At 39.5% G+C, this 21,649-nt stretch overlaps 2 protein-coding genes across 3 annotated transcripts in view; both read right to left on the bottom strand.

The window, feature by feature from the left end:
* LOC145434274 (uncharacterized) overlaps positions 1–21,649 on the bottom strand; it is a 47,274-nt gene that overhangs the window by 12,045 nt on the left and 13,580 nt on the right. The window contains exon 3 of the mRNA XM_080311640.1: positions 17,608–17,775. Coding sequence (XP_080167766.1) covers positions 17,608–17,775 — 168 coding nt within the window. The remainder of the gene's footprint in view (positions 1–17,607; positions 17,776–21,649) is intronic.
* LOC145434357 (sterile alpha motif domain-containing protein 3-like) lies at positions 6,413–10,566 on the bottom strand. Of its 2 annotated transcripts, XM_080311731.1 has the most exons (7): positions 9,501–10,566; positions 9,166–9,441; positions 8,962–9,055; positions 7,808–7,969; positions 7,533–7,746; positions 7,337–7,463; positions 6,413–6,497 (listed from the first exon to the last, which is right to left on the bottom strand). In XM_080311731.1, the coding sequence occupies exons 2-6, from the start codon at positions 9,321–9,323 to the stop codon at positions 7,447–7,449; spliced, it is 645 nt and encodes a 214-aa protein (XP_080167857.1). In that variant the 5' UTR covers positions 9,324–9,441; positions 9,501–10,566; the 3' UTR covers positions 6,413–6,497; positions 7,337–7,446. The 2 variants fall into 2 exon arrangements, with proteins under 2 accessions (XP_080167857.1, XP_080167849.1); XM_080311723.1 differs by having other exon boundaries at positions 9,166–10,566.

The raw sequence follows: 21,649 nt of genomic DNA, 5'->3' as shown, positions 1-21,649 counted from the left end.
GCGATTCAATCACATACAAGTAAGATCTTTTACGGGCTGAGTATTGTGACAACATATACTTTGATGAATGACAATGGCGGGAAATTTCCGATTTCTTTGGTCGTGAGCGTTCTACAAATATTTCCGGTATACATTTAGCAAGCAACCTACAATATTCTTTTGTTATGGTAATGACTTTCGCAAGTTTGGTTTTATGATTATAATTACTTATTCAAATGATAATTTATGATCACTACTTTGAGTAACAATACAAACACATTTTGTAGATTTCAGTGTAGCGCCTATTGCGATTTTGTTAATGCTATGAGTTTTGTGTATTACTCAAGTCTAGTAGAATAGGATGCGTCCAGTAAAGATATTCCAAATTACTTCTGTGTTGATCAAAGTCTTGAAGTGTAAATCTGTAGACTTCACAACGCCTTAGAGAGTGCGAACGGAATTATGTATTTATCGCACGCTTCAAACGGTACTCGATACCCAAAGTGATATTTTCACACTCTGTAAGTTGTGTATGTTTCAATGCGCTGTCACAAATCCCGACAATAAATCGTATCAATTGCTGGATTCAATAGTAACGACGTGCCACTGTGATATACCGACTCTACACTTAGTCGTTTCAATTACCCGTTGCGAATTTGACCAATAAAGCATCTTGCATCGGGTGTTCAATGTTTGAATAACAAAATTGTTGTGTCATCTTTAGTCTTGGTTACTGGAAACAACTACATTTGTAAAAATATTTTCTGATATCCGTAATACGCAGAGTGATTTGTACCAACACGGAATATCTTTCAAATCAAGAACATTTCAGACAAGTATAGTTTTACAAATCAATATGTTAATAACCACGGTAGTGAAAAGTTTGTTGCTGTCATAACATTTACCACAACGCCGGGTCTAATTAACGCGAATAATTTAATAATCAAGTCATGATCAACTATTACATATGTCAAATCGATGTGTCAATCCTATGTTTACAGTATGATAACTTTCAATGTAACACCGGTGTTCGATCGTAAGAAATGAATTTTTAACTACGTTGGTCAGACATTCAAATATCATATACTCAAAACATATGTTAATCTCAAGTCGCCGACACTGAGAAGTAATTACTTTTGTCTTACAAAATATACCACATAGTAATTTCTTTGTCTTGCGGAATAGTAACGACTTTTACGGTTGAATAAAAATACGAGTTGGTGGACTATGAATACAACCAAACTTGCTATGGATTTTTGATTGTGGTGATTACTCGCGTAGTCTCGTCTACTTTTCATAAGGATACTTTTTGCTTTGGTTGGGTAAGTTACAAACGGATTGACTTGACAAGGTTTTTTGTAATTTACTCTTTTGTGTATGGGAAGATGTTAAAATGTTGAGACGTAATACTATTTCCGTTCACTCGATTGCAACAAAAAATAACCTGATAGTTTGTTCAAGGTTTCGACAAATAGATTGAAATATTCCGATTTAACTCATCGCGTCACAAGTCGATCGCGGTATGCACAAGTGGTTGTCAAGTTAGAAATATTTACAACAGGTGTTATTTCATTGATTGATTGTATTGTGTGTAGTAACACATTAAAATATCGCGATAGTATTTCTGAAACTCTATTTTACAAACGGAAACGGAGTCGTGAATAGAGTTGTCAGTTTCAAGGATTGTTTCGAAGTATAATCTTGAAATGTGACTGGGTGAAAGTTGGTAGTCATGTTTGTCAAACCTATTTCAATTCGCGCAATGTCAAAGTTCAAATATTTCATTCTGGATTATTTGGATTTACCTTTAGTACATCCCGTGAATGGATTTAAAGTTGGCAAATTACCAAAATGATTTAATATTATCGGGTTAGAGATAGTTGGTATTGATTCTATAAGTGTTAAAACAGCGGTGTGGAATGTGTGAATGATCCGATGCGGGTGAATGTTGGCGTCAGTAATATTCAGGTTACGTTCGATTCAACAGATCGCGTTAATAGGATTTGTCAAAGGCTTTGAGTTGGGTCGAATCAATACATTCAAATACGATTCAACTTGATTTGTGTAGTGAGTTACATCTCAAGTTGACAAACTAACACATTGATTGAATATTTTCATGGATCTTATCACGCAACTAAAGTCAGCCACTATTCGCGAGGCGTGAAACATATAGCGATCGCAGGCAAGTGACAAAATGTTGGTTTTCGAATCACCGTCTGCGACGGTTCTGGGACAAACTAATTACCGAAATATTACCTTGTGAGCGGGCATGAGGGATTGATATGTCTGAAGCATTATCCGGTGAGTGGTCGTTGGATTTTAAAATTATATCACACCCTTTTGAATAAGCGTTCACTTCACAGAGGATTAGGGTTAGAGCGGAAATAAGTGACAATTTGTCGCTATTCAAGTTACCGACACTGGCGGTCTGTTATTCGTTACTTGTTAAATCTTACCAGCGAAATCAAGTTCTGTGACAAACTGATTACTAAAATTTCACCGCGTGAGCGATCGGTATGGTTATGACACCAAGTCGCGAAAGATGGTTATGTCCGAGACATTATCTTGTCAGTGATCGCGGGGTTTTACAAATATTTCACCCCTTTTTGAAGTGTTAGTATGTGAACGCAGCTATTGTCGATATTTGAATCGCCGTCTACGTCGGCTCTGTGGTAAACTAATTACCAAAATATTACTTGTGCGTAATTCCTACCTTTGTAACATCAAACCACGAGAGATGGCTATTCTGATGTGTTATCTTGCGAGCGCTTGTAGGGAATATTTCACATCTTTTTGGAGTGTTAGGTTGCGAACGCGGCTATTGTTGGTATTCGAATCGCCGTCTACGCCGGTTCTGTGGTAAACTAAAACCAAGCGACTGATTCCTAGATTTAGCAAACTACTTCACCCCCTTTTTGGTGAAAGTACGACATGCCACCCGCAGTCTATAAACGAAAGTACGAATCATCGCCGCGCCCATAAGAATAACGATATATTAAAGTCGCACTCGCCGTCAACGTTAGGATTAACTCGAATCGGTCATATATAATAATTTGGGATATACACATTAACTAAGGACCAACCACGTGCCTATTTACTTGATGCATATTCAACACCGTGCGACAGATGTCTATACCCGAAAGAGCGATTCACGGCCGCACCCATAAGAACACATGGCGAGTCACCAGAGACCGCGTCAGAATACATGACAGGCGAATCACCGCCACCGCCTATAGTAAAAAGGGCGAATCACCAACACGAGTTTCGCGGCGAGTCACCAGCGGGCCCATAAGAACCCATTACGAATCGCGAGCGATCTATACTATACTACTACTGACGAGGTCCCGAGGCCAGTAACACACTCGCGATCCCGTCATTGCTACGAGTATACACCGTAACGGGGCAGCTACAAAGGCTTACGTATTTCAAATTATTCAAAAGAGTACAGTAAAAAGTACAGTAGTTCATACCTGCATATTTTAACGTTTGTGTCGGTAGGCCTATTGCGCGCGGCGTGATTTCAAAGTTGAAAAATGTTCATTGACAAGTTCATTGAAATCTGGAATACCCAGAATGACAGCATTGAGAATCGTGAGCACATCTAACGCCTCGAGCCTAATTACTGCAGTAAAGTTGATGGAGAGCGATTTTCAACTTGGGAATTTTAAAAGTTCACTAGTGGTTACTACTTCGGAAAGGTTGTATTGGAATATAAACAAGTCAACTCGAGCTAAGCAATGTCGAATATTGGGTAATATCGAGACACCGTTTGCAGTAGACCACATGATCAAGATCACGATACCCAATTTTGGTCGAACTCGAGACACTGCCACTGGCAACAGCAGTGTAAAAGTGTATAGCAAGGCGTCCTTATCCTCTCTCATACGTCAGCCATTCATTTTTATCGAGATACGTTGGGAAATGGTAATAGTGCGCTTTCCTCCCGCGTTCGATTAGATCAATGGACAATATCTATTCCGATAAGGACCGAGTCTTGCGTAAAAACACCGAATTTTGCGTAAAATACAGTGGCGGCTCGTGACAATATCGGGTGGTGGGGCAAGGGCTGCGAGCGACTTTTATCAACATGACGTCACAATGGCGTTTTCCAACGTAAAAAAGTAACTTTATGATGGTCACATGAATTTCCCGACAACAGTGATTTTAACGTAGGTGCCGCGAGAGGTTTGCCGGTGAGCCGTGACTTGAAGTGTGGTAACAAATGTTTTATTCATTTATTTTTATTCAAAGGAATATTTTACAAAATGTACGTGAACCAAGAATCGTCCCTATGCCACGAATCAAGTATCAGGTCATCCTTAGTAGCATGCGTTTTGATTTCATGGTAGAGTTATAGATTACGCAAATCGATAGACCCTAAAATCCGACCGTCATCCCAAATTCGAAATCCGGATCCAGTCCGGCCAGGTAAAAAAAACATTGAAATCCTGCTCCGGCTCCTGAACCGGACTGTGGCCATCTCTGGTTACGACCAGGTGATAATAGGCAACCAAAGCGGAGGCACCCGCACTGTAAATCTAAAAGGTGGAGATTTCCTCCATTAAAAGTGGTTCACGCTTTTGACCATTTATGGTGGAATGAAAATCCACCCCCATCATGGTGGAAATACCTTCCTCCCTATATGGGGGAATACCCTCCACCCTATATGGGGGACATACCTTCCACCCCAACCTATCTGTCAGCTGCCACACATCGCTGCGCTATATGCAATACCGAAAAATACAAATCCAATTGAAAACATACAAGTATAGTATTTCATGCATTTTATTAAGCGAATTCAAACAGCCATTACTGTAGGGTTACCATATTACGGAATCAAAAAGGAGGACAATTTTACCAATTCAGGAAAGTTAGTTGATCAAGAATGACAGCAGATTTTGCTATTTTTTGCTGGAAAACTTTTGGTGTTGAATGAAAGTGATGACTCCAGAATTACCATCTTTTTACTTAAATTTAGTGGTTTTGACTAAAATTAAAAGTAGGCACTTACAATCGACTTCCGAATGACCCGCTCGAACCTCCGTATGGTAACCCTACATAACTATGATGACAGTTCCATTGTTTATGGCAACATATTGGTAGTCCTCACAACGGAATTTGTCAGCTCTACGCCAGGCAGCTTTAGCAGGTATGACGAAATGAAGGTGAGAGTGTGCTTGATAATCTTCTGAAACTTGATGTTAAATATCCAATGAGCTGCGATCAGAAGAGCAAGTGCTTCATCAAAACTTTCAATGTTTTTTGAGAAGACGAGTCCATCCAAGTGCAGGCTCCATTGCAAATTGTAGACCATCGTTGGATATGGAGAAATAGAAACCTGAAAGATATATTACTATGAAATCTTCGGACTTCAGATCATCATGATATCGAGATAGGTTTAGTACATAGGACAATTTATATTACCAATGCACAAGTTATAAACATGACTTTGTGTCACGAAGTGTTGCTCATTTGATTTATACTTTTAAAAATAATCTTGTCAAGTCAGCCTGCTTTGGTCGCGATGAAGTATATATTTCAGTCGCGATGAAGTATGTATTTCAATCTCATGAGCTCCAATCCATTACTAAAGCTATGCGACGCCTGTACCAGGTCTATGAAACTATTTAATTGAGCAATTTTGACACTTTCTATTGGTAGAAATTGTTGGGGCATATCAGAAATATGGATTGACTCGTGACTCGGTTATGAAACACTGGTCTACCACTATGGTCATTTACACCGGGCCGGTATTATTTATTTTTCATTCTGTATTTGCCGACTTGTAGCACGGGCCACTTCTCGTAATTTTGTAAGACACCGCTTACGCGGATGAGATGGCGAGGTAGAAACCAGACTAGAACTACAACTACTGAATTTTCAAAATCAGCCACTACAACAGTGGTTATCAACCTTTTTGTCTTCTCGGACCCCTTTTGGACCGTCAAGGACCCGCGGGAGCGTGCAAAAAAAAGACTTTTCTTGAAAATATTTGTATCAGTAGGCTCTTGGCAATTTAGCAATTAAAATGAGTCTCACAGCTGGAAATTTCATATCAGACGGCCATTCTGTTGATGTGAGTTTGGAGTTTTTAATGAAGCGAGACGGCCTCGTGATTTTCCGAATTAAAAAAACAAACACAAATTACGTTATCAACATTGGTATAAATTTAGAGGCTTCGCGGACCCCCTGAAAATGCTTCCCGGACCTCCGGTTGAGAAGCACTGAACTAGAACTACAACTACTGAATTTTCAAAATCAGCAACTAGAACTACAACTACTGAATTTTCAAAATCAGCAACTAGAACTACAACTACTGAATTTTCAAAATCAGATAAAAATAAACCTTAGTTAGTTTACGATCAACTAACTCATTGTTTAGTTTTAACAATGTGTATTATACATAATACATCATCTATCTACGAACAGCTTACCTCTCCAATATGAATTAAGAAAATTGTCATATCCTTCTCCAAACATGGATGGTATACCAGCACGCCAATCCACCACTCCATCACCTATAAAGCAGACGCAGGTTATTAGAACCATCGATGATTACTTCTTGCAGGGTTGTAACCAAGTCACAAGTCAATTTCACTTTCAATATTTTGACTCGAGTCAAGTCGAGTCATTTCCAATTCACCACCGAGTCCAAGTCATCGAGCAGAGGGTCAAGTCCGAGTCATGATATCATGACTCGAGTCCGAGTCCAAGTCATTATGTTGACTCCTCAGTTTCCAGTTAAAGTCTTGTTAAACTCACTTTATACAACTATGTTTGGTGATATCGAATGTTTAGCATTTATAATATACTAATTTTCCTCCCTTTTAGCAGTTTCTGGTCGCATTTTCAAGTACCAGTACCAATCAGACGAAATCCCAGTAGGATGGTTACTTCTCAATTCTACGAAATTACAATGAAATGTCGGTCTTGGTCGTCTGAGTCTCGAGTCAATGACTTGGTCCGAGTCATGTGCGATGACTCGAGTCCAAGTCGAGTCAATACACAGATTGACTCGAGTCGAGTCATCTCCGTATTTTGAAAAATTGACTCGAGTCATCAGAAAATTTTGACTCGAGTCGAGTCATGACTCGAGTCATTACAACCCTGACTTCTAGTGTTCCGATATTTATTTTGAATGCGTGTAATTTTCGGAAATAAATCCAACTGTAACCGGCTGGTACGAGACAATGTTATTGTGAAAGCCACGATTATTGGTGAGGCGCAATTCAAACAAGTTTCTACAATTGCCTCGCAACGGCGGAAGTTAGAGAGCCACTGCACTTGAATTCATTCGAAAAAAGTTGTTAGCGGAAAATTTGCAATGCCACACAATTTCAGGAAATAATATTCTCACCAAGTAACCCTTGAATAGTCTCGGGAACTTTAGGCCACTTTATCTTGCCCTGAGCTACATTGTAGCGGCTCTGTGTTGTGTGCTTCAAAATATCAAACCCAATCAAGGTTTCAGCCTCTTTCAACATCTTAATATGTTACATAAAATATGATACACCTGTGCAATGACAATTCATACTATAGACTACTGTACTTACCCATTGAGCATCCCATAGTGCTGGATAGGTCAGGAGTATCTCCGATAACTGAGCCCCTTCTAAAATCTGATTTCTGCGGTGTTGGTGGGTCCTCTTCATTCAATCTAGGAGCGTGACTTGGTTTGGTTCCCTCTTTTATCACTTCTTGTTGTATATCTTTTATGTGATTATCAATGCTGTGTTGATCTTCGACAAGATCCGGACGGAAATTATCCTGAAAAATTAGAATTCAACTAGCTCATCTCGAAACCAAGATAAAAATTAATTGGACTTACAGCCCTGGCTCTTTTGCATCTTGAGCTGCTAGTTTCTTCTTCTTCCTCAATAACATTCTTTCGTTTTGTACCATACTTCTGCTTCATCAGATTCACCAATTTAGCTTGTAACGGTTTTCGATAGTCCTTGAACTTCTGCTTAAAGGCAATATGCCACAAGCCCTGAAGAAATTGCAATTATTGCTACACTCAACTCTGCAGAGGGTACCAATACTAGAAGCAAGAAAAAAACCCTAAACAGCCCGCAAAGTCTGAAAATCGGCATTGTTTCAACACTGGCAGCCCACGACACAATGAACATAACAATGGTCAATTTCGTTGAGCGATTGTTGGGAACAATGCCGATTTTCAGACTTTAAGGGCTGTTTTGAGGTGGTTCCATTGCATGGACTCAAGTCGCGATTTTTGGGTGACTCGACTTGACTCAATTCTTTTTTTTTTACAAATACGTTGAATGACTCGACTTTAATCAATTTTTCATTGCAACTTCGAAGAATAGTTATTTCGAGTATGGGTCCTGATACTTGGCAAAATAGGGCCAGAAACTGTTAAGACTGAGGAAAATTACTGTATTCTGGATGGGAGTCAATCACTTTAGCAGAATTGACAAAAAGTGGATTGAACTGAAAACCTAACATTGAACATAACGACTTGGACTCGGCTTATCTTGTTGTTATTCTGGAATTGTGATTATTGCCTTCAGAACTACATTGAAGCTGCGTGCAGTGTACAGGTATAGTCATGACAAAAGAGACCATAGGCGCCGACTTACGAGGTTACGAGGTGGCGCAGGTTCGGACACTTTGATTTGCAAAAACTGTCGCCGAGGCTGCGTAATACCAGCGCGTATTTAATTGTTCACCAGACATCAGTTACTCGCTAATTGGCAGCGCTTCCAGACTCTTTGGCAAGCTTATCATACGCCAAAAATCGTCAACAAGAATAGATTACATCAGGCCTGGGCAATGTGCGGAAATTTGTGTGGGCGTCAACATGTAATTCAATTAGTATGTGTTAGCGGCCGTCGATATTGGTATATTGCGTATAATACGCTGATATGAAAACATACAGTAGTCCGGAATTCACCTGTAATGGGCAAGGACAGTTTGCTATGGATATTTGCCCAGGACTACAGGTACATGCAGCGGACTTACATAGCTGGAATTTTCTTCGTTATTGTCTTTCAAAACTGGATAGTTTCTTAATAATGCCGAGCATACTTCTTGATACTGATGCGCAGTGGGGTACCTGTTAGATAGATCGGCATGTAGTTAGCTGATATCTATCCAAACTAACGAAATGCATGCACGAGTTTCAAAACAAAATACCATGGATGAATTGAATAGAATTATACTTACAAAGTATATTGCAAATGATCTTGAAAGAGAATTGTCCTGATCTCTTTTCTCAGTCTTGATGGAATTACGATATTGCCAGCGCTCCCAGGTACTAGGTGTTTGATGCGTTGCACCAGGTATATTGCGGAAAAGTTGGGATGTTGTAGACCACAGGCCATTGTTGGTGTGAACGTGAAAGTGATGATTCAACTGAATCATCCATCAGATCACGTTCAGATGAATCCACAGTTAGGGAGTCGCTAGTGATGCTGCTGTCGCAAACGCTTTGTACTTTTTCTAGGAAAATTGGGTATAGAGGTGAAAAAATTGATAAATGAAGTCAAGCCTAAACTCACCCGTAACACTTGAAGTTTGTACACATATAGTGGCAGCGCCGAACATGAGCCAATAGAGACTGCCTGTCCAAGTACTGGTTCATGCATGCAAGGATAGGACATTTCAACACATTCATAGTAATTTCTCTACTGATGTCCTGTTAAGTCATACATTTTACATTTTAACATTCAATTTATACCTAAAACGCACTGGTATCAATTATTATGCTGAATGACAGTCTAACACTATATTGATTAACCACAGATACTGTAATACTAAACTTCGGACTGAGCGGGACTGAAGACAAGTTATGCATCGTCCGTGACCGTGATCCGTCGTTTAGTATTGGCAGAATTATACTGAATGTATTCATAGTAAATTCTCACATTTACAAAAATTGTGACGCCAGAAATATATCAGAAGATTCCCTTTCATTTAAACGAGATCTCTCCTTTCAACAGCCGCAATGAAAATCCAAATTATAAATATGCACCTACTGATGGTAAAATTAAATACAGAACCAGTTTGAATACCCAATAGCTCTATCTATAGTATACATGAATATGAAAATGTATTCTTCCTAGCTAATTTCTTGCATTATATTCACCCGTTGGGTTACTTGAATTACCTTCCCACCAAACAAGATATCAGCAGAAAACCAGTATCGGGTCATCAGATGCATCATTCTCATCTCTCAGGTACTGCTTATGGCAAGCCGCAAGTTCATTGTCTTTTTAGTCACGAGCGATACCGGTACTTCATAAGAAATCGATTAAGCAGATGACACAACTTATGAACTAAACTCAACAATAATCATAACTGTGATTAACTCAAAATCAATGAATATAGATATCTTTTTCTGTCGACTGACTGACTGACGACGGAGAGCGCTTCCCCGTATATTCGAAATAGCAAATTGTCAGAGTCCCGGATGCTGAATTACCGCCGGTCACGGTTCATTGGTGAGAATATTGGCAATAATAATATACGGTTTTGGTTATGCTACGGTCGTGCAGGATCTTGAAATAATTATCACAATCCATTATAGCAGTCAGACATTTTCAAATTTACTAATCCCTCTACTGGCTAAACCACTTGAATAAAACTGTTTAATATTTTATCAATCAATATTCCAAAATGCATGCGACTATGACTTTATAATTTATATATTGAGTGAAAAAACAACACTCGACTCCGAATTCGTGTCTGATGACGTTATTAACTATGAGCCAGCATCGACTGTTATGTTTTAATTAGGCAATACGACAGTTTGCGAACAGTCATTTCTGATTTCCACCATGTCAATAACTGTTTTCCACCAAATATGGTAGACTATTCATTCCTCCCTCTTTCCACCCTCTAAATTCCTCCATATGTGGTGGAGATACGGTGGATAAATGGGGAGAAAGTATCTTCCTCCATTTTCCTACCATTTTTTCCACCTTTTAGATTTACAGTGCGGCGTACGATTGGATCAATAGACTGGACAACTTCTAGGCCTCTCATTTTCGCTCTAAAGGCAACTGCGTAAACTACGTACGGAATAAAGATTCAATACGATTCATGTTCGCACTTGACTTGACCTGACTAATTCCAATGACTAGAACTCGAGAGATTGCGTAAGCCTAACTGGAAAGGTCAACGAGTTCGGACACATACGCAATTGTTATCTCATAGATTGGGCCTGTCATATTGAATCCAGAACATCAATTTGAATGGTCTTTGAAGAAGACAGCAGCCTCGGAACTTCGGTCTCGGAGCAACGTAGGACATTTTGGCCTTGAAACTGGAGACTGTGACACAACACATACGGCTTACTGTCTATAAGTCTGCTGCGAAATCGCCGTTGGAAAATATATTAATATATAAATACATGAATAAAAGCCGTAACTTAGTATACTGTTACAAGAAATCATCGAGAAGTAGCATACGCAATCTCATAACCCATTCCGGTATGGTACACTGTCAAAATCAATGCAAACAGACGAACACCGAACTTTGAGTAAAATAGATCGAGGAATAGGCTGATCGAACGATCAGCTGTTAGCCGACATCGAAAATGAAATAGCTATCGCAATTGACAGGGGATTGTAAGCAAATGGTTTGAAGGCCACAATTTCACAGTGAAATGGACATTGGCGAACATAAAATTATGTGAATATTTGAATGCAAACCGAGAATCTTGGTTAGCTGTTTCATGCGATCATCGAGATATACCATTGGAAATATCATCACCGATCTCGTTATGGAACGCAGACTATAGATTAGCACAGACCGACACCGGCTTTTGCGTGAGATCCGCAATGACGTAGGTAGGCTAAGTATCAGATCAGCGCGCATCTCTACCATACTCGACCTCGAAAACGAAATAACTGCCTCAATCATTGAGTGTCAACTTTAAGACTTGGCACCGCGTTCGATACTAAAATCAAGACATACCGTGTGAAAGCTCATGACAGATCTAGGTATGGAACATCGTTAAAATCAATAGAGGCCAATAACGGCTTTTGCGTAAATTTGTTGGCGATAAATGAAGAGTCAGCTCTTACTCGACTTTGGAAACGAAATTACCACCCACATAGTTCAGTGACAAACTTAAAACTTGTTACAGCGGTCGATACTAACACTTACCGTGCCAAATGTCATGACCGATCTCGGTATAGAACATCGTCAAAATCAATGGAGACCAATACCGGCTTTTGAGTAAAATCTGTTTGCTGTACTATGTACATGATAGATCAGCACACACTGAACTTCGGAAACGGAATTACTACCATTATCTTTAAGTAGCAAGCCTGAAACTTGGAGCAGTGTTAAATACTACCTTCACGACATATCATACCAAGTTTCAAGAATTATCATGGTGCGAAACACCGTCAAAATCGACCTATACCAGCAAAGGTCGACTCAACGCATATTACGGTACCCGAGTTCAGATATAGATAACGATTGTTACATCACACCTTAGGGGCGAGTAGGCATATTTGCCCCGGTTGCTCGGCCATTTTACGAATAGGAGAGAGTAAATCACCGTTTCTTTATTGTGCGCGGCTTTGAGAGAATAGATAGTGAAAGCTTGTTATGAGCGCTACCGGGGCAAGCCCCGGCTAGGCATTCACAAAGCGAAAACACAGAAGAGAATTCATTTTCGCAGAGACTTCGCTATGTATGGGCGTTTGCAAGCGAAAGCACAAGAAGAACGCGGGTTTCGCTGTGATCTCGGTATATATTGATTGCTGTGCGTCTATAAATGGTTAAATTGTTATTGAACAGAATTTTAGGTGGGGCAATGCCCCAGTTGCCCTATAGGACGAGCCGCCACTGGTAAAATATATTGAGCAATGGGCTGATCAAGTTGTTATGTTCTTGATTTTGTTTGAACAATAACTCATACGACGAGGTTGCTATATGAAATCAGTATATTATACAGCAGAATAAATTTAAGGCAGCGACACGATCCAGAGTACACATAAACGAAAGCCGACTAGACAACAGAACACATGGTGTAAATACAAGCAAACGAGGAAATAATGATTGGCGGTAATTACTAATCCTATAGAAAGAAAGAGTTGTACGACACCAAAACGTAAATGCACGAACATAACACAAGTGATCAGCTATTAACCGTCATCGAAGACGAACTAGCTATCGCGCTTGACATGGGGTTGTAAGCAAATGGTTTTCTGTCAGCTTACCTTACACGTAGATTTTACGGAGGCGTAACATTGCATTTACGGTTACCAGCTCACTGCTCATTAACTTTATTGCTTGCTGCTAAATTCTGGGGTCTTAGCTTTCCCCAATAGCAAGTCTTTACAAAACAAAGTCCTAACAAATTTTATTGGAGAAGCAATTTTAAAGGGCATAATAAATCGATTTCATGTTGCGATGAGTGAAGAAAAAAGGTTGGGAACCTATCTTATAATTTGACAATACCTTTGTTTTATGTAATTTTCTAGATGATATTACTACTAGCAGGACTTTACCACACTAAATTTACATATCGTGAGATTATGTTGTAATTTCCAAATAATCCCGTGTATATATATTGTACGTTCCGTATTCAATGATTAGGCAACCTACATCGCTGACGACATATGATATAAAGAAACTGCGGATATCATTGGTGCATCAAAGCTGCTTAAATGGATAATGTCATCCAAAATAATTATAATATAAACGCCGGAACATTTCCACACAACAAAAATAGAATAGGACTGGAGTGGTTGGGCAAGTTGCGAAAGTATGGAAAAAGTATCAAATATGGCATGGAGGAATGTTGCTATGGTATGGAAAATTGTCAAGTATTGTATGGAACGATTGGGCGGGTATGGGGTATCGAATATTACCATTCTATACCATACCATACCATACCATATCATGCCCTGTCCACAGCTAAAACAACAATGTGTTGTGGGTGCGAGTCCGGCCGAGGTCGACTCAGAATTACTACCTAAGTCAGTGGTTCCCAACCTTTTTCGTCTCGTTCCCCCCTTGGTCGATATTTGAACTAAAATTTCCCCCTATAAAAAGTCGCCTGTGACTAAAAAATGAGCTTTTTAACGCGCAACCATTTGTTGACTGAGCAATTAATGGCCAAACATATTCAGGTATGTCCGAACTACGTCGAATGCGGACCGCACTAAACTTTGGCCGTTGAAGAAAAATACATCATTAAGTCTTCTTGTTATGGACTTGAGTTGAACGATGAATTTGGTATGTTTTTCACGTTAGCTCATATGTTGGCTTAAAAAGTTGAACAATTACACTAGCGGCCTTGTGCAGAATTCGGCTTGACGTTTTCCTGCTTAGTAGCAATTTGGTAGAGAGGTTGTCCCGGGCCCAACGAAATCGTCTCGTGAGTCACACTTTATCAGGGGGTGTAATATCTACGAAAGGTATTTAAACATACACCTAGCTTGAAATCCGCCAAAGAAACATACAATTGTAAAGAACTAATTTCTACTTAACCGTTCTACACCACAAAAATCTAAAAACCTTGTGAATTCAGTGTATCTTCCGATACAATGCCAAAGCCATATTCCCCCTAAAAAATTTAAGCCAGATCCCCCCCTAAAACTTTCAAAATACCCCCCCCCCCCCAAGGAGGGAATTCCCCCCGGTTGGGAACCACTGACCTAAGTGTTGCAGGTTTACTTAGGCCAGTGGTTCCCAACCTTTTTCATCTCCTGCCTCTCTTGGCCTAAATTTGAGCCAAAATACCCCCTTAGGAGAAATCTGCCGATGATTAAAAAAGATCATTTTTACCGCGCAAACACCCGTTGACCGAAGAATAAGATTGGCGGTACGGAGTGTTTGTTTCTAGCGGGACTTTGTAGACCTCCAAAAACAATGGTATTGGTCCCAATCAAACAAATTCTGGAAGGCTTGATTCAACAGACCCCCACACTTCCATTTGTGTGTTTCAGCTTACCATGCACCAATCGCTAATATAACTGCTGTGAAAAATCAGCATGCATAAATTTACTGGTCTCGCGATTTTTTTCTCAAGTTTGCGTATGCATTTGGACAATAATATTGGTGCTTTCATATATAGCACGATTGACCAGACTCGAGTCGGACTCGAGTCACCATTTTTTCAAAATAGGGAAATGACTCGACTCGACTAGAGACAATCTGTGTATTGACTCGACTTGTACTCGAGTCATTGTGCATGACTGGAACCAAGCCACATGACTCGAGACTATAAGACGGACAAGACCGACATTCCATTGTAATTTCGAAGAACAGTAAAGTGGCCTTCGTATTGGAATTTTGTATATTGGTCCTGGTACTTGAAAATGCGACAAGAAACTGCTCAAAGTGAGGAAAATTAGTATAGTGTAAATCAAAATCATTCAATATCACCAAAAAGAGTTATAAAAAGTGGGTTTAACAAGACTTCAACTGGAAACTGAGCAGTCAACACAATGACTTGGACTCGGACTCGAGTCATAATATAATGACTCGGACTCGACCCTCTGCTCGGTGACTTGGGCTCGGACTTGACTCAATGTAGAATTGAAAATGACTCGACTTGACTCGAGTCAAAACTATGAAAGTGAGATTGACTTGTGACTCGGAGCCTCGTGACTTGGTTACAGCCCTGATATATAACATACAAGTGATCAGATTTCCTGCTGGAGCTCGTGGAAAGTTAGGACAACCATTCCGTTTCAGCAACATTGCACCGAGTTTAACATATCTTTTTTCGGTCGGGTAGCTGTTCACTAAAAATAAAGCAGGGCTAGCGATCTCTTTGACTTGAATCGGTGACGTTAGAATATTCTGTCACTGTCTGAAAATGTTGACTTGAAAATATAAGATAAATACTTTCATTAGATGCTTTGTTGTGATAGATTCGGCAAGACATTTGTTCGCTTAAAACATATTTGATTGAGAGGCCGTCGCTGTCCTACAAAATTTAGTTTAAAAAAACTAGTTTAAAAAACAACAAGGGGGAATTCGTATGTGAAAAAGAGATTTCAAATAGCATTTGAACATACTTTCAGCAAAAAACAGCTATAAGGAGCATACGCTCGGATATAACTGGTTGACTACATGACAGTTCGGACATGAACAATTTGAGAAATCCGTTACAATTATAAAGTGGAATAACTCCCTAAAAATTGCAAAAATTTTCCCCAAGGGGGGAATTCCTCCCTGGTTGGGAACCACTGACCTAGGCTTTTTCAGCCATCTCATCCGCGTAAGCGGTGTCTTACCAAAAGCCTAGGAGTGGTCTGTGCTACAAGTCGGCTGATACGGAATATCGGCCTGGTGTAAATGACCATGGTAGTCGACTATTACCATGAATACCAAAACAATAACATGCAATCAAATATAACCTGGAAATTAGTGTTGTCGATTAGACAACACTAAATACAAATAGTGGACAAAATAATTTCGAAACTGATTCACTATAGCATGACTCATCAGAACCAGAATCGTTTTCTCGTATGAGATTACACTACCAAAGAAGACTACCGTATATTAATTGTTGGCCTATAAAAAATAATTGAGTAAATTCATCTCTTTCGTTTCACTGTCAGTTAATAAACGTTTATCCTTGAAATGAATTTGGAACCTTAAGATAAGTAAGATAAATATCTGTTTCAAATTGTATGAAACTATACTTACGCATCGACATAACTAAATCGCAGATGAACGTGTATAGTTAAATTCCGATATTTAAGCGAGTCACTACATCATGTTAACGATACAATGTTTTAAATATGATTAATTGTATAGGTTCATCGTACAAGACTTCGGTTTTTGCTTGGGACTGGAAATATCGAAAACCTGATTTTTGGTTCATGTAAGTTTCTAGTCAATTCAAAATCGTGTTGTATAGTCAACTTGTAGTTATGTGAGAGATCTTCTGTGAGAAATCACGTTTTTCGCTTATTTCAGCAGCTCTTGCCAGCCAACATCTGAGTGCTTCTCATATTGGCGCCGGTTTTTGAATTGAATATATACATGGTCTACTAGGTTATTGACTGTTGTACCTTGTGATAGAACCCAATAAGATCGGTTCCTAGGTTTTTATTATCATAAAAGTAAGCTAGTGTATCTGAATACAACATGGCAATGAAACAGAGTTAACGCAGGTACAACGAACGAAAACGATGCCGCAGCTAACTAGTACATAATGAACTTCATAGTCACGACATAAATGTAATCAGAAAGCAAAGCAATCAGCATAAACATCACCTAGTGGTCAGAAGGTACTGAATCAACACAGTGACCATGCCGCAGCTCTTAGAAAGACATTGAAGTGACGCACTCAGTACTTTTAGAATTTTTTTGCCTCATTATTGATTTCTAACTACAGTGATACTCGCTGTTTACTAGAAAGAATATTTCCAGTGTCGCCTGAGTGCCTATTCTAACGTCAAATATGTCGACGAACTCTATAAATCGTTATCGCAGTCATCCTATGGTCTTCCAGACCCGTGAGTAATGGCAAATCTCAGTCTATGTTGCCCTTTCACCCAAGAAGACCTACCATCAGTATCGTTTTGTGGCTTTCGATTGGATCTCGCAATCGACCGACAAATCACGATCGCCCTTATTTTCACACCCAATCTAAATAATTCGCCTTTCAGGAAAATTATTCAAACTTACAGATAGATGGTTGTCTTTACATCCATTGATGAATTGCGAGAGCTTCCAAGCCGTCAATTCGCAGTTTTTGAAACGTATCTCTTTGCAACATGTGGTCTTGAGTGTGATTGCGATTTCACGAAAACTTTCAGCAGACATTTTGTCATCGGTAATGATCAGATTTGAGAGCTTCAAAATAAGCGTTCTTCACAATTACAGATTACTTTACAACAACTCTGTAGAGAAGATTAATGTTTCTATACTTCCTCATTGTATAAAGGTCGCGAAACATGAATCACCAATATACGTAGAAATGTGACAGCCTTCACGGTTTATGTTTATGATTTAATTATTAGGCTGAGCAATTTGATCACAAAAATGCACTCGCAACTTTCGAAAAAAATTGGGTCAAATTGGATAATATTCAATCAAGTGACCATTATCTTACTTTATTTGCGCCTGGAGCTGTCTAATTCGTAGCTGGAAATAGCAGTGAAATTAGGGTATTTAATGAAACTCTGCGACGTTTCTTCAATATTTTTGTATTTCGCGATCCCTAAAAGCTGATGTTACGAACGCATGCACCCCTTCACCTGTTCTCTCACGCCATAAACAGATGTATTTAAATATGTATATTAGGGCTGTCCATAATTTGGAAAATCTCAAAAAAGATGCGTATCCATGCCTCATTCTGTAGATTATTGATAAAAAACATCAATGAACCAGCAATAAGCTCACGGGGAAGTCGTTAACATTTGTCTAAATACGTTTGAAAGTAGCTGCAGCGGAGTGGGCGTGTTAGCGACCATAGAACGGCGAGAAACTAGTAATAACGAAATCACGTCTCTTGATTGGTTAATCAGCAATGCTTGAATCGTCACGACCACAGCGGCTTGCTGATTATGCGCTTATACTAGTTCGAGCAGTTCGCTAACGGCAATGATTCTGTAAGCGCATTGTACGTTGGTGATTTAATAATAAAATGAGACATCTGGTCATTGAATGTTTTAGTGTTAAACTATGTACCGATAGCTTTAGTGCAACAATAGCCTATTGCAGGCATGACAGAGGTGAAACAGCGAATGATTGTGACCTTATAGAAGTAAGTACAGATACCAGAAATAGCCTACATATCTGATATGTTTGAGATTACACCAAGTGGTCCTGTTTTCTGGGTGCAGGTAAGGCATATTAGACATCGCCGAACTGGTGCGGCATACAATGTAATATGGATTCTGGACACAATCCTTTATGCTCAGAAGATATGTGGGCCGACCAGGTAGCTTACATTGGATTTCAGAAGAAGAGGGTAACTACCACACCGCTTCAATACATCCTTTTTTGCGTCCATGTCTGGTTTGATTCAAGCATAAGTAGTGATGCAGCCGGTAATGATCTAAGATTCATTAATGTCATGCTAAGCAATGCAAGCAAACTGTCTTTTTGCTGGTACTACCAGCATAGCCTGTGCTTATCTTTAGACCTCTTTTCGCGGCATCAGTGAGAACTTTGACAACACTTGCGGGTATGATTCATTATGCTGTAATAATCTGACAAGTGCCAAGCATAAATGACCGATTCATCCAGCCCTTACAGCATTCAAGACTTCAATTATATACCACGACAACAGCCTAATAAGATCAGACAAAGTAGTGTCAATGTCAAGCTTTATATTTGTATTCAATGATGGTACATCCCCTCTGAGACTAGAAATTCGTTTGCCACTTGCATAAGCGCCTTTGCAATATTTTTCCGCTTGTTTTTGTTCTTTCCACCAATGAAATCAAGGCGTAGGGGCTACAACGGTTACCTTCACAATCCGCCATCCAGTCATAGATATTGTGAAGCTGCTGTTCTTTGTTCATCATGTGTTTCGTTAATTAACATGTTCTGAATTAATCCTAAATCATTATTGGCGGACCAACCTATAATGCGCTTACATAATCACCGCCGTTAGCCGACTCCTTGAACGGCTGATCAACAAGCCGCCAATGTTGTGATCATTGAAGCGTAGCAGATTAGCTAATCAAACGCCGTGATTGCGTGATTACTAGTCTGCTTGCCGTTCTATGGTCGCTGACACGCCCACTCTACGGCATCTACTTTCAAACGCATTTAGACAAATATTAACGACTTTCCCGTGAGCTTATTGCAGGTTCATTGACGTTTTTTAACTATAATCTATAGAATGAGACATGGATACGCATAAATTTTGAGATTTTCCAAATTATGGACAACCCTAATGTATATATACATTTTAATAATATATTCATACTAAAACATATTAAAACCCGAAGCTTTTCGAGCTGACACTTTTCAAGGGCAATCGTCAGCAAATGGAGAATTTCCAAAACATGGATCTAGCTACATTGCATACAACCAATTATGACGTCATAGAAACAAACAACATGAATTACAGGCAAACCGCGAGCGCAGCTAGTGGCCAATTTTTAGATTCACTAAATATTCCTTCTGCTGACACAAGTGCGGTCGGTGGATTTTAATATAAGTCGATTCTAGTGCAGACAGATGGAAATTAGTGCGGCCTCTACCTAATATAGAAGATCTTTCATGGCGATAGTTTTTAGCGTAAGTTGCATTCTCAGCCAAATGCTTGCCGATGGCAGAGTTCAAAGCCATGGCCGATTCTTTCTACGATTCGATCGGCGCAGCACAAGCTCGAGAAGTGGCTTATCGGTATTTTGGAACCAGTGTTGCCAACCTCGCGGTTTTCCCGCGAATTTGGGCTTGTCGTTTTCGCGATTCGCGGTTTATTTTCAGGAGTCGCGGGTTGCTTGTTTTTCGGCTTGTTTGATTTTTTAATTTGCTTGTTTTGGGCTTGTTTTTCTTAGAAGAGGACGTATGTTAACCGTAATTTATCTTATGGTGCTATTCGCAAAACGTCCTCAGGTTCAGCTGTGCGAGGAATGTTTGAAACAACACACGATTCAAACAATACCTAATAGTCAATAATTTCAGTTGGCTGTTTCACAATAACATTTGACACATTTGAATAAAATATTCATTTTATTCCCGAAGCTTTTCGGCTGACCCTCGTCAGGGGAATATCGTCAGCAATAATGCGAGAATTCGAATAACTATGTTCAGCAACAATATATATCGCTAATTATGACGTCACACAGAAAATGTACAAAGTTAGGAACACGAGAGAACTGAAGCGTTGGCATGGAGATAGCGAAGCAAAACAAGTTAATGCGCGATTTTCAAATGATACACAAATTCTTTCTGTTGGCATAGACTAGGTTTGCTCATAGTGATGATGGTGGACTCAAGAACAGACAAATGAAATAAATTGCGACCCTTAGCCAATATAGAGAACATGTCCTCGTGATAGTTAGCAGCACACGTATGATTTTCTAGTAAATGTTTGCCTATAGAAGATTTTTGACCCATGGCCTGGTTATGTTCAAGAACAAGCGGATTGTTAAGCTGCGAATTTGAGATATAAGATTTGACAGACGGTGGAATGTGTTCTTTGATACGGTCCTGCAACCGTTTGGAAGTTCTCCCTACGTACCGACAATCGCAGTGGCACTTGAATTCATAAATTACGTTGCTTTGTTTTATAGCCGGGAGAACGTCCCTTCGGGTTGCAGGAAACATTGGTATCGTGTTAAAAACAACATTGGTTTTCACCGCTGGATAATAGCGGTAGACTGCTGAAGTTATCTGTTTCTCAAATCGATAAGAAACCGGGCCAATCCAAGGAAGATGAATGTACACATCCCTATTTTCACGAGAAATTACTTCGGGGGTTTCTTCTGGTATGGTATCATTCCAATGACTGAACTTTTTACTTATTGTCCGCTTAATAACATACTCTGGGTATCCGTTGTCAATGAAAATTTTACGGATATAGTCAAGTTCATTATTCAATTTGACCTCGGAACAAATCATCAACGCCCGGTGAACCAAGGTGCCGATTAAATTGATTTTACGACTTTTTGGGCTGAAAGAGCTCCATCGAAGGTAATGACCCGAAAATGTGGGCTTCCTATAAACGGAGGTAAGGAATTTGCCATCCCGTTTCTCCACAAGAACG

This window comes from Botryllus schlosseri, chromosome 1, assembly GCF_051294905.1.
Source record: "Botryllus schlosseri isolate E-star chromosome 1, Bs_hap1, whole genome shotgun sequence".
NCBI lineage: Eukaryota > Metazoa > Chordata > Ascidiacea > Stolidobranchia > Styelidae > Botryllus > Botryllus schlosseri.
This window is presented reverse-complemented; position numbering and strand designations above follow the sequence as displayed.

What these genes read in the sequence shown, in the direction of transcription:
- LOC145434357 (XM_080311723.1), bottom strand. Translation starts at nt 9,323, where the DNA reads ATGGCCTGTGGTCTACAACATCCCAACTTTTCCGCAATATACCTGGTG. An exon ending in GATCATTTGCAATATACTTT is followed by an intron (nt 9,056 to 9,165) that starts GTAAGTATAATT and finishes TCTATCTAACAG; the next exon opens with GTACCCCACTGCGCATCAGT. An exon ending in ACGAAGAAAATTCCAGCTAT is followed by an intron (nt 7,970 to 8,961) that starts GTAAGTCCGCTG and finishes CAATTTCTTCAG; the next exon opens with GGCTTGTGGCATATTGCCTT.